We start from the raw sequence: 15,763 nt of genomic DNA on the forward strand, positions 1-15,763 counted from the left end.
CCTAGAATATCAACAAGTTTTGTTGGCTAGGGAGAGAGCTCGGGCTAAAATGGAGCTTAGGGGGGGCAAAGGTGGAGTTCTCAGGGAAGAAGAACCCCCTTATATAGTGGGGGAGGGAATCTGCACGTTACTCATCCCATGTGCACGAGACAGAGCGGTACTACCGATGATAAGCGGTAGTAACAAGTGGTAGTACCACGCTAGGGGCAGTACTACCACCATGTACTACCGCTAAACTCGCCATAAAAAGTGTTCACACTTTTGAGAGCGGTACAGGCCGGCGGCACGAGAGAAAAACTACCGCACTGAGCGGTACTACCGCCCGTAAGGCGGTACTCCCGGTGATAAGCGGTAGTACCGCTCTGTTGAACAATGCACGGCAGGTTAGGCAGGGTAGAAATAGCTCCATCAAAGCGGAAAAGGGGTGAGGGAGAAGTGTACGTGATGATTCCACCCAGACTTTTTCAAAGTGGATCCCCTCTTAATAGTACAGCTTTTCCTACGACCCAAGTCCACCGACAACGAAGCGTAAGAGCGAAAATCGTCTTCTCATCAAAACACCGAGGGACAAGAATCGTCTTTGTGCAAACCTAGAAAATACCTGAAATGCTTTTGCACACGATTAGTCCGCAAAAGTGTCGTCATCAATCACCAAAATTACAGGGATAGAAATATGCCCTTAGAGAGATTATGTTATAATAAAAATTGCAACAGAGGTTATGTTGAAAAAATATCGACCGCGCCATTGTGTTGCAATTGCAACATTCCTCTTGTTTCAGAAACATGGACGATGTTGTAAAATCCTGAGACTTCTCATGTGTTTGGTTGGACTGTACCAGCCACGTGGTTGCCCCTCGACGTTACGGACACAAGGCATAGAATTGACCGGATAATTCTAATCATTTCCCTTTGGGTTGGACGTTGGTAGTCACAGCGGAGGGTTGGTAGCTCTTATCAACATCTCATCCACCTAATCTTCTAACTCTTATCAACATCTCATCCACCTAATCTTACCTACCAGCCACAATAGGAATGTTGTAGTCACAGCGGAGGGTTGGTAGCAAAGTGAAGTCGTCACCGCGGAGGGTTGGTAGCAAAGTGAAGTCATCACCCCAAACTATGGCAGCAAGGCGATGCGAAATGGATTGGACGACGGTGCAAGGAGACCCTAACCAGGGTGTGGACAAGGTGGAGATGCACACGAGCAAACTCAAGTGCAAACAAACTCCGTCGCCTCAGAATTGCCTATCACGGCCACGGTAGGGATGGATAACCGTCACCAGTAATGCTTCACGTACATAAGTTTAGAGCATCTCCAACAGCCGCGCTTCGCGCCGCGCCCAAAAAATGTGTTTGCCGCGCGCGCTTCGGCTGGTTTAGCGCGGGGTTAGGCGCAGGCTCCAGCAGCCGCGCTATAATGCAGCGCGCGTGCCGCTCCAGCAGTGCCCAAAAATGCAGCGCGCGCAAACCATTTTTTAAATAGATTGCATTCAAATAAAAAGCATACAAAGTTATTTTACATAGATTGCAACTTGATAAGTAGTTCGAAAACATAGATAGATAATTCGGTGCTAGATAGTTCGAAAACATAAAAACTAATCCCAGACGCTCCAATCATCTGCACCATCATCATCGTCGTTGGTGTCGTTAGAGGTTGACAGCGAGATGTCGAACCAACGCTCGTCTTATTCAGTGAAGAAGGAGCTCCCGCCTGCATTGACGAGGTCGGCCTGCGCACTCGCCAATGCCTTCCGCCGACGCCTGTCCAACCGCTCCTCGCGGCGCCGGCGCGTGTCCTCCTCGCGGCGCCTTGCCCAATAACCCTGCTCGTAGACGACATCCTCCGGGTGGCGCCGGCGCCACTCCGCCATGACCCGCTCGTCCTCCTGGGCGACGAGGAGGCGGCGCTGCCGCGCAGTGTGCTCCGCACGGTCTTGTGCGGAGTTTACACGAGGCGGCAGGGCGACGTCTAACGCCTGCTGGAGCGTGTAAACGTCCTGGAAGTTCATTTGGCGGTGCGGCCTGCCTAGGCGCCACGCCGCCGCGTCAAACGCGCGGGCGGCCTCGTGCGCCGTGTCGTACGTGCCGAGGCTAAGCCGGAGATCGCCGGAGCGTATCTCGGCGTAGAACCTGCCGTTGGGGCGCTCGCGGACGCCGCGGTAGCCGGACGCAGAACGGCGGCGCGGCGGCATGGTGGCGCGTCGGGGGCGGGGCGCTGGAGTGGTGGCGGCACGCTGGAGCGGCGGTGGCGCGAGAGGCAGACGGAGAGAGAGAGAGAGAGAGAGTGGAGCGGTGGCGGCGCAAGGGAGCGGCAGAGCTGCGCTTCTATAGACGCGCTTCGCGCGAGCTGCCGCCTTTTCGCGCGTGCGCAACCGGTTACCGCGCGCGCTGTTTTTCCGCCGCCGCTGGAGCACGCCATTCCGTCCCGAGCACGCTAAAATGACGGTTTACCGCGCGCGCGCCCCTTTTCGCGCGTCTGTTGGAGATGCTCTTAGAGGGGTTTTACACGCAAGTGAATTTTGATTTAAGGTTAAGAGGAATGAAGCCCCACCCCCTTAAAAATCAGAAGGGTGAAGGTTAGTTAGGTAAAAAGTTGCTTCAACGCATGCGTTTCCCTCTCGCTCGAATGGGATAACGAGTTGGTAAGCAAACCAGTATTCACCAAATAAAGTTCTGCTAAAATATAGGCATGTGAATCACGGGCTAACCTATTAGAATATTTATGTCCAAGTTGAAGCGCACGGGCAATTATTAGTTTATATGTACATAAACAACCGGGAATGTGAGAGATAGGATGGTTCAGTGCAGCACTACAAAATGTCACCCAGGCCCGTCCATTTTCTTTCGCAGGTCACTTGAAAACGAGGGCTCGCCAGCAAGCTACCTATCCATCTGATCCTCCTAGCATCTGGGGAAGAGGCACGATCCCCTCCCAATCACGGCGGTTAGAACAGTCTCGGACCGTTGCCCGTCGCTTCGCTCACAATCCACGAGCTCACTGGAGTTCTCTTTTTGCCTTGTAACAAACAGCTGCTGGTTCTTACTCTGTAAGGGCATACACGACCGCAGTTCTGCTCGGAGTGTACACCGAGAAAGAGCGTGGCCTGTTGTCATGCGGATGTTCCTGCAAGGGCATCAGCAAATGGGAAGTCGAATCAGATTTGTAAGCAGTTGAGTCAAGACGAGCCAAGTGACGCTTGAGCCCTTGCGGTCAAAAAAAAATGTGACGCTTGAGCCCAGACTTACGGTTGTGAAGTAGTCGACATCATGATCAAGCCTGCTGAATCCACCAAAGAGTGCATCATCAGAGTCTAAGGCCACCTGGTAAGAAATAGCAGAAACTGTCACAACCCAACTAAATCTAGTTGACTGTCAGAATGGGACTGCTCTAAAACTGCTAGGATGATTAGGGTAGATTCGGAAAATAGTTCCAGTATTAGAGTGAGTCCAACGAGTACAAAGATTGTAACAAGCCCTTAAGTAGATAATACGAATGAATGGTAGATGTGCTTCGGGGAATTTAAGAACCTTTCTATGACTACAACATCTCGAGCAACAAATTCTTTTCTTCACAAATTATCCTATTCTTTATATTGATAGCTGCACGACCAACAAACTCTATCCGTGTGGAATTAAAAGTTGTAGAAGCCCCACTAATCCTACTGGTGAAGGGTGGACAATGAAAAAGCAAAGCATACCTTGTACTTCCCAGGCTTGGAACACCCAACACGGTAGTCAAAAAAGCTATTGCTCCAGTGGAAGTTGAAAACAAATACCAAATCTCCTCTTTCGAAGATGATCACCTTATCTTCCTCATGTTTCCGAGAAACATACTGGTGCTCAGATGTCATAAACTGCAGTTACATTGTCAGTGCTGGTATAGGTATCAATACGCGATTGCTTAAGAGAATAGTTTTAGTTGGTGAAAAGCAATTCCAGCTCCTGCCTTTGCACAGGTTTCATCTCATTACAGGAATTAATTCTACACTTTTTTGACAATTTTAAGAGACTAATGTTAAACTGTGACTTGCTATGCAACAAAGACAAACCAGTGACATACCCCATATTTTTCCTCAAGATGCTGCATTGCCTGATCGAACTCTTGCATACCACGATATCTAAGAAAATCTGCATCTCCCTACAAAAAATCATGATATTCTTGATGACCAACAACTCTCAACACATATTTATGTTAACGTCTACAAAACTACAAAAGCAATGTTGATCTTTCCTAACAAACATTATGATTTCATCAAGAAATAAATGGCCAATAAAGATCTAGTGAGGGAATGTAATCGCACAGCTAAAACTTACAAGATCAAATCTACGGCGGCATTTATCATAACTATTGTTATTGCCAGGGAGAACTTTGCCGGTTGGAAGAGTTTGCGGACCCCTTGGAAAATCTATCCATTCTGCCAAGTAAATAGAAGTTAACTTCCTCCTTGGAAGCAACAGATTACATAATACATAAAATGTGAAAATAAACCATGGTTCAAATTACAATAAATCGCAACCATGCAGAATGCAATAATGTTGTAAAGACTGACCAGGATGCCCAAACTCATTTCCCATGAAATTAAGATAGCCTTCGCCACCTAAACCCATGGTGACAAGCCTGATCATTTTATGTAATGCTATGCCACGATCAATGCGAGGGGTTGAAGGTCTATCCAGAGCCATGAAATCATACATATCCTGCACAAAGAGAGTTCGAAATGTTCATGCTGTTCTGTGTCGGATCAATGATTTACAACACAGTACCAAGTATCAACTGTCCTGAAATAAAACTACAGTTGTATAAAAACATCTGTAGTTAATTAGCACAATATGAGACACTTGTGTTCACATCAGAGTCCCAAAACTCATAAAATTGGAACAAAATTTTGCTCTTAGTATAGTGGTCCTGACTAGAATGATGTAACAGTTTCCTTCTGAATATTTCCTTACAGGTGCCACTAGTTACAAAGATGACGCCATGATAAAACCTCAAGGAGCATGTAGATGCAGACTCGTGACCAAAATCCCAGATTTGTTATTACGGAATAAGCATATCTCCAAAATGTACTGTATGCCGTAACCAGGGCTCAGCCAGGAATCTACCCAATAAAAATCACTCCTTTGGGCCAAAACTATTTCAGCCTTCAGGCACTATGGTAATAATTTCAGAAAGCGCCAGGTGATTACACGTCTGTATATTTATAAATTCAAGCAAATAATTTGTTCGACTTTAGCCTGTTAATAAATTTGCTCAAGATTCAGATGACAGATCACACAGCTACCCGTGACTTTGGCTGGTCTACGAACGGAATGAGCAAATGAACGGTAACATAAGCAATCAAATAAATAAGAACAGAAGTTTGCAACATTAACTGTCAAAGTTCACAAGCCACCACAGTGCCACATGGTACGTTTTCAGCAAATTTTTCTCAAGTGACAGTTGGGAAATAGCTGGTGATGGGTGAGGCAGCCAAATCTTTATCACAAGAAAATATGAGCAATCTGACGAGACAAATCTTATGTAATTCTTTTGGTCCAAAGTAATAGGTAGTACCTTATCCATCAACCAGAATGCAATAGTCTTGTCACCAACTAGTGCTTGATCATGACTTTCTGCATAAGTGACACACTTCTCAAGCCACCTTCTATTTGTTAGGGTGTGCACAATATCGCCCATTTTCCAAGATTCGTCACTTTGCCTGTGTTGAAGAAATGCTAAATTAGACTGCAGGATATTTGGACACTACCAAGAATGTACGAGGTATCAACAAACAGCTTCAAAGGACATGCTTAAATTACTCACACGCAAAAATAATGATGCAAAAAAAACAGCTTTTGTAACGGTAGAGAACAGCAGCAGGAGCACAACGTTACTAAAAGATGGCAGAAATCTCTGATATCCATCAAATTGGTTGAATAGTTAAGTTTATTACTGCCATTGTATCGAGTTAGCATTTAAATTTAAATAGCACAAAGCAAAACACAGATCATGGCAGATTGGCAGCTGTGTAGTAGTAATTTCATATATGTGCAGATACAAGTATACAGCAAGCAACAGCAACCACTATAAATATTTGGGCTTTACTCATGTTCCTGCATATACGGATCATTTAAAAAGTTTTTTTACTGAACCTCTTGTCAGCCTTTTCAATATTTACAACTAGATATGCTACATGACCCTCTATATTCCTTTTGTAAACCTAATAACGATTATTTTATCTGGCTAAATTTGTTACCTGCTGCCTATGCTTATACAGGACAAAAGGTGAACACGATTAATGACCACCATCTATATCCCCAAATTTATAAATAATTATTTCGTTTCTGAAAATATCGCTAATTGTATTGACTGACCTGCTACAGCACCATGTACAATGTCCAGCATAAAGACACCATTACATTTCCGAGATTTGCTATTTAAATCATTTATTTGATGAATCTTCTCGTGTTCACGCTGATACCAGGAAAATGTCTACCTATTCACATACATATTTTTCTTTTTACCATTTAGAAATTGTGATCTAAATCATTGTGCGCATGTAATTACTAATATTCCTGCACTTACTTGAGGAGTTCAATCCATTTATCTGCTACAGCCATATGCAGGCGATAGTCAAAACCAACACCACCATCTGGGACAGGGATGCAAAATGTAGGCATTCCGCTGACCTGAACAATTTCACAGTTACACAAATTAGAACTGTGAACAGTTAATGCTGGCAGAAGTGGAACCTCCTATTTTCTCGTGAGTTGAAAGCTCAGGATTACTTGTTTGTGGATGTGTACACTAACAACATACAGTGAGATTCCATAGCAGTGCAGGAATTTAATTTAAACCATGCTACTCTTGCTCTTACAAATACATGTACATAACACACTGAAGTATAATTTCGTGTCCTTGGGAATAGCCTCTCATTTCCACAGCATTTATGGGATCTAAGTTAGTCTTCTGAAGCAATTGACAAGGTTGCCCATTTCTTCCGCAAGTAAATAAATGATACAACATTAGTTACACACTCACACTTACTGAAAAACCCAAACAAGCATATTATGAAATAAATTACAGCCATCAACAAATATGCTCGTACGCTTGAATGCCCTTGCACTTTTCAAATTACCTACGTGATGCATTACAATACAAGGTATAAATTAGCATTCTTATGAAAAGACAGGATTTTACCCCTAACACAAAGAGTAACAGCCTGATCCCCAAATAAAACTACTATTAAATTAACTGGTTAAAAAACATAAATACTCTAAGCACTTACATCTTCACCAATGGATACAGCATCCGGATAAAGTCCATGAATTAGATCGTTGACCAGCATTAAGTAAACCACCGCATCAACATCAGTGGCGAATCCAAAATACTCGCCATAGTTCCCAGTAAATGTCATCTAGAACAAGAAGCAAACTTAGAAGAAAAAATAATAATAACCACTTCTAGTCTTTCATGATCTCATCAGGTAAAATTGTACAAGCACACCAGGGAACTATCTAAGATTCCCTAGCACAAGTCCTGATCATGATACATGTTAGGATGCACGCGGCACACCGGCGCTTCCATTTCGAGGATTATTGGCTCAGGTTGGATGGGTTTCACGACACGGTGGCCGCCGCTTGGGGCTCGGTGCATGACATGGACCCCTTCCGTCGGCTAATGCTACGGCTCCAAGCCACGGCCCGCAAGTTGACGAGCTGGAGCGCCAAATCCAAAGGGAACATCAGGGACAAGATGGCCATCTCCAGGGAGCTGATCTCACGCTTTGCTCTCCCCTGCTGAAGGTTGGCTGCGCAAGCAACTTAAGATCACCTATCTTGGGCTTGCTTCCTTGGAGCGCACCATTGCGAGGCAACGCGCAAGAATCGCTTCCCTTAAAGACGGTGACGCCAACGCAACGTTCTTCCACCGGCAATGCTCTTTTCGCCCGCAAAAGAACCACATATTCAGCCTCACTGTGGATGGCAACGTGATCACAGACCAGGAGGGGATGGCACAGGCAGCCTTCTCACACTTCGATGAGCTGCTCGGCTCCCACGCCCCCTGCGACCACTCAATGGACTTGTCGCAGCTCATTGTACCATGCGACCTGACTGGCCTCGACGCACCATTCAGCCACGAGGAGATCTGGGACGCTGTCAAACCGCCTCCCAGCCCGAAAAGCACCTGGACCCGACGGGTTTACTGCTGAGTTCTTGCGGGCATGCTGGGACATAGTACGGCAGGATTTTCTGGATGCCTTCCAGCAGCTCTTTGAGCTGCGCGGCCGCAGCTTCAGCAAACTAAATCAGGCCCTCCTGACCCTGCTTCTGGAGCGCGCCGACGCCTGCCAGCTTCGCGACTACCGCCCGATCTGCGTCATACACATTGTGGCCACGATTTTTCGCGAAAGTGATCTCGCTGCGTCTTGCCCCAAGACTTGGAGAATTGGTAAGCCGCAACCAGAATGCATTCATCCCAGGGCAGAGTCTCCATGACAACTGCGTCCTCATCAGGCAATCGATGAAGCAGCTGCACCAGCTCGCGGCCCCGCGAGTCATGCTTAAACTGGACCTAACGTGGGCTTTCGACTCCCTATCCTGGCCCTTGTTGTTTGAAGTGCTCGGACAATATGGTTTTGGGCCTCGATTCCGGGAGTGAATCGCGATCTTACTCACCAACTAGAGCACCAGGATCATGCTCAATGGAGAGCCAGGGCCGCCTATATCGCACCGATGCGGGCTACGCCAAGGTGGCCCCGTGTCATCGCAACTCTTCGTACTTGCTGTGGACATCCTTGGCCGCCTCATCCGCCGCGCCCACGATTGTGGCATCCTACGACAGCTGCACCCACGACGGAACATCCCGGCTATCTCACTATACGCCGACGACATCATGTTATTCTGCCATGCCACAACGGACGACATGGAGGCCATCAAGGGCATCCTCACTCTGTTTGGCAACGCCAGCGGCCTACGAGTCAACTATGCAAAGAGCTCGGCCACCATCATGCATGGAGATCCTGACGCGACCACGATGATCACCCAAATGGGATGCACGGTGATAGAGCTCCCCATCACCTACCTGGGCATTCCATTGACGTTGAGACGCCCCACAGCCGCTCAGCTCCAGCCACTTGTCGACTCGGTGGCTGCGAGGTTGCCGACATGGAAGGCATGGCTCATGAACAAGGCCGGAAGACTCGCATTGGTCAAATCGGTACTCAACGCTATCCCGGTTCACCAAATGCTGGCATTTCCCCCCCCCCCCCCCCAAAGAAAACTCTCAAGCAACTAGAGAAGATCCAGAGAGGATTTCTGTGGGCCGGCCGCATCGTGGCCAATGGCGGGCACTGCCATGTCAACTGGCGCCATGTGTGCCGCCCGATTGAGTACGGTGACGGTGGCATGGGGATCCAAGACCTAGAGCATGCCGGGCTAGCACTCTGACTACGATGGTTGTGGTACGCCCGCACCGACAAAGACCATACATGACAAGGACTCGACCTACAATTCTCCCGTGAGGAGCGAGTGTTGTTCTTCGCCTCCACTTCCATGGTCATTGGAGATGGACGGACCGCCCTGTTTTGGGACCATCGCTGGCTATATGGACAGTCTGTGCACAAATTTGCACGGCTGCAAAACGAGAACACTGGCGGAGGGGCTCGCCGGCAACTCATGGACACGCGACATCCAAGGAGTAATCGGGATGCACGAGATTGGACAATATCTGCAGCTTTGGCGGCCATGCAACACATCGCCCTCACGCACGAGCCAGACCGAATGATATGGAGATGGACAGCAAGCGGCACATACTCAGCACAATCATGCTACGCTGCGACGTTCCATGGCTCCACGCGTTGCCCCTCATGGAAACTGACATGGAAGAGCTGGGCGCCACCTCGCGTCAGGTTCTTCAACTGGCTGGCAGGCGTCGGCCCCGATGCCTACTGTGCGACCAAGCCCCGGAGACTATGCAGCACCTACTGTTGGTATGCCCGTTTGCCCGGCAAACTTGGCACGACACTTGGCACGACATCCTGGCCTGGACATACATACCAGCACAACCCCCCACCAACGAACCTGCACTCATAGACTGGTGGCAGAGGGCTAAGGAACAGACACCCTCGGCGCTGCGCATAGGCCAACAATCAATCGCCATACTCGTCCCCTGGATGATTTGGGAACACCGGAACGAATGCGCCTTCGACAGTGCGCGACCCTCAGTAGACACATTGGTGGATAAGATCAGAGATGAGGCCAAGTGTTGGGCACTCGTTGGGGCACAAGGACTACGGGTTGTCCTGCCCACATCCTGGGATGTACACTGACCGGGCGCACCACCCATGTATAACCAGCCTCTTAGGAGGATTGTACTTTCCATCTTTTCAATGAAATGAAACGCAAAGAGTCTTTTGCGTTTTCTCGAAGAAAAAAAAGTTACTGAAACCACTTGATGACTTACTTGTAATCCATGGTGAGTATACATCATGGAAGTCACCCCATCAAATCGAAATCCATCAAACTTATATTCTTCAAGCCACCATCTCGCGTTTGACAGTAAGAATCTTAATACCTTCATGAGAATAGAATATCGACACGTGTAAGAACAGATTAACAGGAACAGTTAGCCAAATATGGTGACAGAAGTCACAGCTACATACTTCCCAACTCCCATAGTTGAACAGACGAGAATCCCACATCCAATGATGGCCACGTGGACCACCGTGGAAGTAATGTGTATCAGTGCCATCGAAACCATTCAAACCGTCAAGGGTATTATTTGACGAATGACTGCAGAGTACACAAAATCATTGATGAAGCAATGCAACTGAAATAGAATCAACCAAACCAAGTAGAAGGAAAATTAGGTCAGTTACAGACACATAAATATACGCAAGCAAGTGGCTAAAGCAAACAGATGATCTGATGCATATTTCTGATTTTTTGTTAAAATGTTGACATCTATTATTTGATGTTACCTAAGTCAAGCTCCTCACTCCCTCCTTTGGGAAAAATATAATCAACCAGTATGGACTATTCCCTCAATCCAAATTGCTTGGAGTTCTAGATTTGTCCTAAGTCAGACTTCTCTATATATGACCAAGTCTATAAAAAAAACTGATATCTACAACATAAAAAAAGTGCTAATATAATAAAATAAAATTACGAATCTAATGAAACTAATTTGGTGTTGTAGATATTGATATATTTTTCAATAGACTTGGTCAAACTTAAAAAAGTATGACTTAGGACAATTGAAGAACTTTAAGTAATATGTTCAAAGGAGTTCAACAGAAAAGTAACATCTAATATGAAGCTGGCAAGTGGGGCCTTGCAAACTCTATGTAGTTCCACGAGTACATGGCCAGTTAATTAATTATTGATAGCATCTGAGCTTCTCAGTCCACATCTATGATATCAAATTGTGTTGCCATTACAACACAATATTCTATGAAACCATCAGTTTACTAGATGTACCAAACACATTTAATGTCCAACTGGTTTAATACATCTGAGAAAAAAAAAGTCATGTGGCACAATTATTTTGAATGGAAAATATTCGTCGATAGGGCCCTGCCATTTACAATACCAGATAAACAGGTAAAGCAACTAAAATTAAATTGGACTGATTACCTATGAACAATATCCATAAGAACAAGCAAACCAAGCTCATGTGCTCTATCGATCAAGGATTTTAAGTCCTCTGGAGTTCCAAAACGGCTACTTGGTGCAAAAAAATTAGTAACATGGTACCTGTAACAAGCCAAGAACAATAAAATGATCATACAGGTCAGGATACAAAGTGTTGTTGGGTGAAGAGGCACATAGAAAAAAAAAGTAAAAAATAGATTGCGTGAATACCCAAAGCTCGCATAGTATGAATGCTCCTGGATTGCCATTATCTGCACTGCATTGTATCCAAGCCTTTTAATTCTTGGCAGCACCTCATCCCTAAAATTAGCATATGAATTTATCTTCGGTTCCTGTGCAAGATCACACTAAAATATTCAGATGCATCCTGTGATGATGGTATATAGTAGCGATGCCTGAAAACTCAAGTAGGTTACAAATAATTAACTATATCATCTTCATAATGAGAGATCCCTACAGTACCTACACCTCAGAACAGTGGAAGTTTTGCACTTGCCAATATGAAGACATTCGAAACAAAAATCGAGGTTTTCATGTGAATGCACCGCGTGAGTGTTAATAGTACATAACAGAACTAGAAAATCCATAGATAAACCATCAGGACCAGAAACAGGTGAAATAACTTATTGACATACCGGGCTGCTCATTCCAATGTGTGATTCATATATCCTTAGTGACTCTGGTCGTTTAGGTTGAGGATGTTGGAAGACATACTTCTCCTGCATTTGCATGAAAAATACCCTTCGTAAATGGTCACAAAAGGTCAAAATGGAATATTGTAACCAACAGAAAACATATAAAAGAGCTATAAGATCTTAAGTCACACAAGCATACACACATCACCATGGTTGGTTGCCCCTTAGCCCTTAGAAGGTGAGTTAATGCATACCTCACTTCCAAATTCTAAAGTATTGTCTTGACTCACATGTCAGTGAGACATGAAGTGGGTATTAAAAAACTGTAACACTGGAAATTTCATTTAATAATGTAATGTAGATCGATACTTACCTCTTCAGGTGGATCATAATATATGCCATTGAATGGTATTTCACCTGGAGCCTGCACAGAGAACTTGATCCAAGCAGAAATTGAATCCTTCACACCAGATGGAGTATCCATCCGTATCTAGAAAACAGAGAGGAAAAGGGACCGTTAGTAGGCAGAGTTCGAAAATGCTACATCCTCAACTAAATAATTGGCCAGCTTACCTTTACACGTGAGCCATGAGGAATAGCAGGGGATCCATCAGCATTGTTAGGGAGGAAAATCTCCCAAACACCATAATCATCCTGAAAAGATCATATCAAATATCGGCATCAATCGGAGCAAACCTTCACTGATAGCATGGAAATATGCTCATTGTAGATGGAAAAGCACACATAATGCAAAAGGTTCTACCAAAAAATGGGAGTGTTGCATGTATTCATTCATCCTTAATATACTCATTTCCAATCTCAAAAGGACAAAAAGCTGGACTAAATTCAGTAGAATCTTTAGGCTGAAGCTTAAGACAATGACAAATTATACCATTTTGATATGATATAGTTGAGGCTCAACTTTAAGGAATGTGCAAACAGCTAAATGAATACAACTAGATGTATCAATAGTTAAGAAGCAAAGGTGGAAGATTGCCAAGCTGTAGACATACTCTGGTCATAGTATCTGCATTTGGGTTCCAATTGTTGAAGTCACCTACTAATGCTGCAGACTGTAACAGGATGCAAAAGCCAGGTCATAAATTTAGAGTAACTGGTCAGTATTCAGTAAGCTATTTTGTAAGTCCAGTAAGTTAGTTGGTGAATAGTGACCATTAACAATAAACTGGAAGGTGTCTGTTAAGACTTAAAAACATACATGCGCTCCAGGAGCCCATTCTCGGTAAGTGATACCTTTAGCACTGGAAAAAAGAGAGGGGAAAACAGGAATTATTAATTTTCTTATAAGATATGCAATTAGACTAGTGGAGGCGTTACATAATAATAAAGCTTTAAATTTACCTGCGGGTAAATCCAAGCTTTTCATAACCACGAGAAAAAACTTCCAATCCACCTTCATGTTGGTCAATAGCAGCACGAATTCTCTTGTATTCGCTGTATCTGTTGAATCCACCGAGGCATACCCAAAATAGTTCAAATTTAGCAGTGTGTTTTCCCCAAAACAGAAAGGCAACAAAGATAAGAAACTAAGTTGCCCAACTGGTAGATATTTTTCCCCAGGAATTTGGTAGAGGAATTAGCAAAGTAAAATCTATAACCCATCCACCACATTTTCGTCAGTTTGCCACTCTGTAATTGTAATGATCGGAGACAGTTATTTGTATTGCAGTTATGAGAAAATTGTAGCCATCAATTATACATCTACTTCCCAGCATATTCTCAGACCATGAGGGGAACTGTATGAAATAGTGGCCCCTAGTCTTTGTCTCTTTGATGTTTCCAAAATTTGCATGATGAAAGGACCTTAATTCAAAATGAGCAAAAGTAGGAGGCAGGCATTACCGGTAGTCAAGATGGCTCCGAAAATCTTTCAGCGTTGGGTCAATCTCGTATATTTTTTGCCCATCTCCTGGTTTTGGGACAACTTGCGGTTTCTCCCCAACGACTAGTTCTTTAACTCCTTTGGTTACACCATCAGTGATTGTTTCCGCAATACCCTGAGTCGGTTCTGAAGATTCAAGTTTTTCTGCAGCCCCCCCTGTCATGTTTACTTCCGCCATTTCCTCCTCGATATCTTCAGGTACCTACAGCACGAAAAATAGCAATTGTAGAGCAGAGTAACGAAACCAAAACAGTGCATTATTTTGTGAAGCTCTTGCTAGACTGCACATCCATCTGAGTTTTCAGTGGCCCAAGAGCCAGCACGGCACAACAGCTAACAAAATGCACAAGGCAGTGGAGTACTGCACAATGCTGATAGAAGAAGCTTGAAACCTGACGCCTCTGCGGCTTGGTTTCATCCGACATTTGGTAAGTGAAATAACGGCTGTGTGAAGATTTTCCCGCACCACGGTGTGTACCTGTAATTCTTCAGGTTGCGCTGGAGTGGCGGCCAAGTCGTCGCTCTCACCGTCAGGCACCAGGACCTTCCCTGGAGCGGCCGCGCAGCTCAGGACGGCGCCTGCAAATGCAAGGATGGCTACGATAGTGAAACGACGCTACAACTTGCAGCTACAGCAAGAACAGGAAGAAAAAGAGTGGGAAAACATATATCAGAATGAAAGGAGGAAATGATCAAAGCCGTGGTAACGCCAGGGCCTGGGTAACACTAACGCATTTACCCGCACGGGAAAAAAAATACAGGCTCAGGAAGCGCGATCGCCTAATCCAGCAATCTCTCTCATTCATGCAGATCAATTGGGGAACGGTATCGAACAGGCCGTGCGCGCGCAGAGGGAGAGAGAAGGGGGGGCAAAAACAAACGGGGAGATTCGAGCGAGCGAGGCGTACGAGAGGAGTCCTTCTTCCTGAGGAGCAGCGACGGCAAGTCCAGCCCGCCCCTCCGCTCCGAGCCGGATCGCGGCAGCGCTCCGCCGGCGGCCCGCGCCACACCGAGGGTCGCGCCGGACACCGCGAACGTCGCCATCTCCCGCGCAGCGAGCGAGCGAGTCGGTCGCCCAGATCTCACTCAACACGCCGGCCGAAATGCAGCAGCGCGGAACCCGAGGCCGACCGAGTGAGGGGAGTGATGGGAGATATTAATTGAGAAGCGATGAGAAGGGGGAGCAACGTGTGCGGCGGGGGTGGAAGCTGGCGGGTACTGTGAAGTGCATGGGGATGGGCGGGGGAGAGGAGATAGACGCCAAGCCGGAAAAGGGCCCCACGGGGAGTGTGTGTGTGTGTGTGTGTGTGTGTGTGTGCGCGGCGTCGTCTTCCTCCCTCGTGCGCGCGCGCAGAGGTGGCAGCGATGGACGGACGGAGGCGACGTTGCGTAGGGGACGGGAGGGAGGACGAGATCGCAAACCAACGGCTGGGAGCGCGTTTAGCTGGCCATGCCGTTACCGGCTTCTAGTACCCTCGTTTATTCATTTTTTTTCTTTTCTTTTTGTTTACAAAATACTCCGTATTTACCATCTCCCAGACAAAAGCAGTTGGTGACGATGGGGTGTCTATTGCGAGCTAGATATCGCATC

At 46.0% G+C, this 15,763-nt stretch overlaps 1 protein-coding gene across 1 annotated transcript; it reads right to left on the reverse strand.

Moving 5' to 3' along the window:
* Positions 1–2,657: 2,657 nt before the first annotated feature.
* Positions 2,658–15,389, reverse strand: LOC123426641 (1,4-alpha-glucan-branching enzyme 2, chloroplastic/amyloplastic-like). The gene is made up of 22 exons (XM_045110506.1): positions 15,081–15,389; positions 14,651–14,751; positions 14,133–14,374; positions 13,632–13,730; positions 13,489–13,531; positions 13,283–13,342; positions 12,843–12,923; positions 12,643–12,759; positions 12,270–12,353; positions 11,845–11,966; positions 11,617–11,736; positions 10,644–10,773; positions 10,445–10,555; positions 7,269–7,397; positions 6,566–6,669; positions 5,555–5,699; positions 4,551–4,698; positions 4,315–4,415; positions 4,061–4,138; positions 3,699–3,854; positions 3,247–3,321; positions 2,658–3,124 (listed from the first exon to the last, which is right to left on the reverse strand). Exons 1-22 carry the CDS (start codon positions 15,214–15,216, stop codon positions 3,041–3,043), a joined length of 2,466 nt encoding a protein of 821 aa, XP_044966441.1. The 5' UTR covers positions 15,217–15,389; the 3' UTR covers positions 2,658–3,040.
* Between the last annotated feature and the right edge of the window lie 374 nt (positions 15,390–15,763).

The sequence above is a fragment of the Hordeum vulgare genome, chromosome 2H (assembly GCF_904849725.1).
Source record: "Hordeum vulgare subsp. vulgare chromosome 2H, MorexV3_pseudomolecules_assembly, whole genome shotgun sequence".
NCBI lineage: Eukaryota > Viridiplantae > Streptophyta > Magnoliopsida > Poales > Poaceae > Hordeum > Hordeum vulgare.

Coding starts and splice junctions, on each gene's coding strand:
- LOC123426641 (XM_045110506.1), bottom strand. CDS start 15,216: ATGGCGACGTTCGCGGTGTCCGGCGCGACCCTCGGTGTGGCGCGGGCC. Junction 12,924..13,282: donor ATGCAGATACTATGACCAGA/GTATGTCTACAG, acceptor TGATCTTTTCAG/GATGATTATGGTGTTTGGGA. Junction 5,700..6,565: donor AAATGGATTGAACTCCTCAA/GTAAGTGCAGGA, acceptor TCTTCAACACAG/GCAAAGTGACGAATCTTGGA.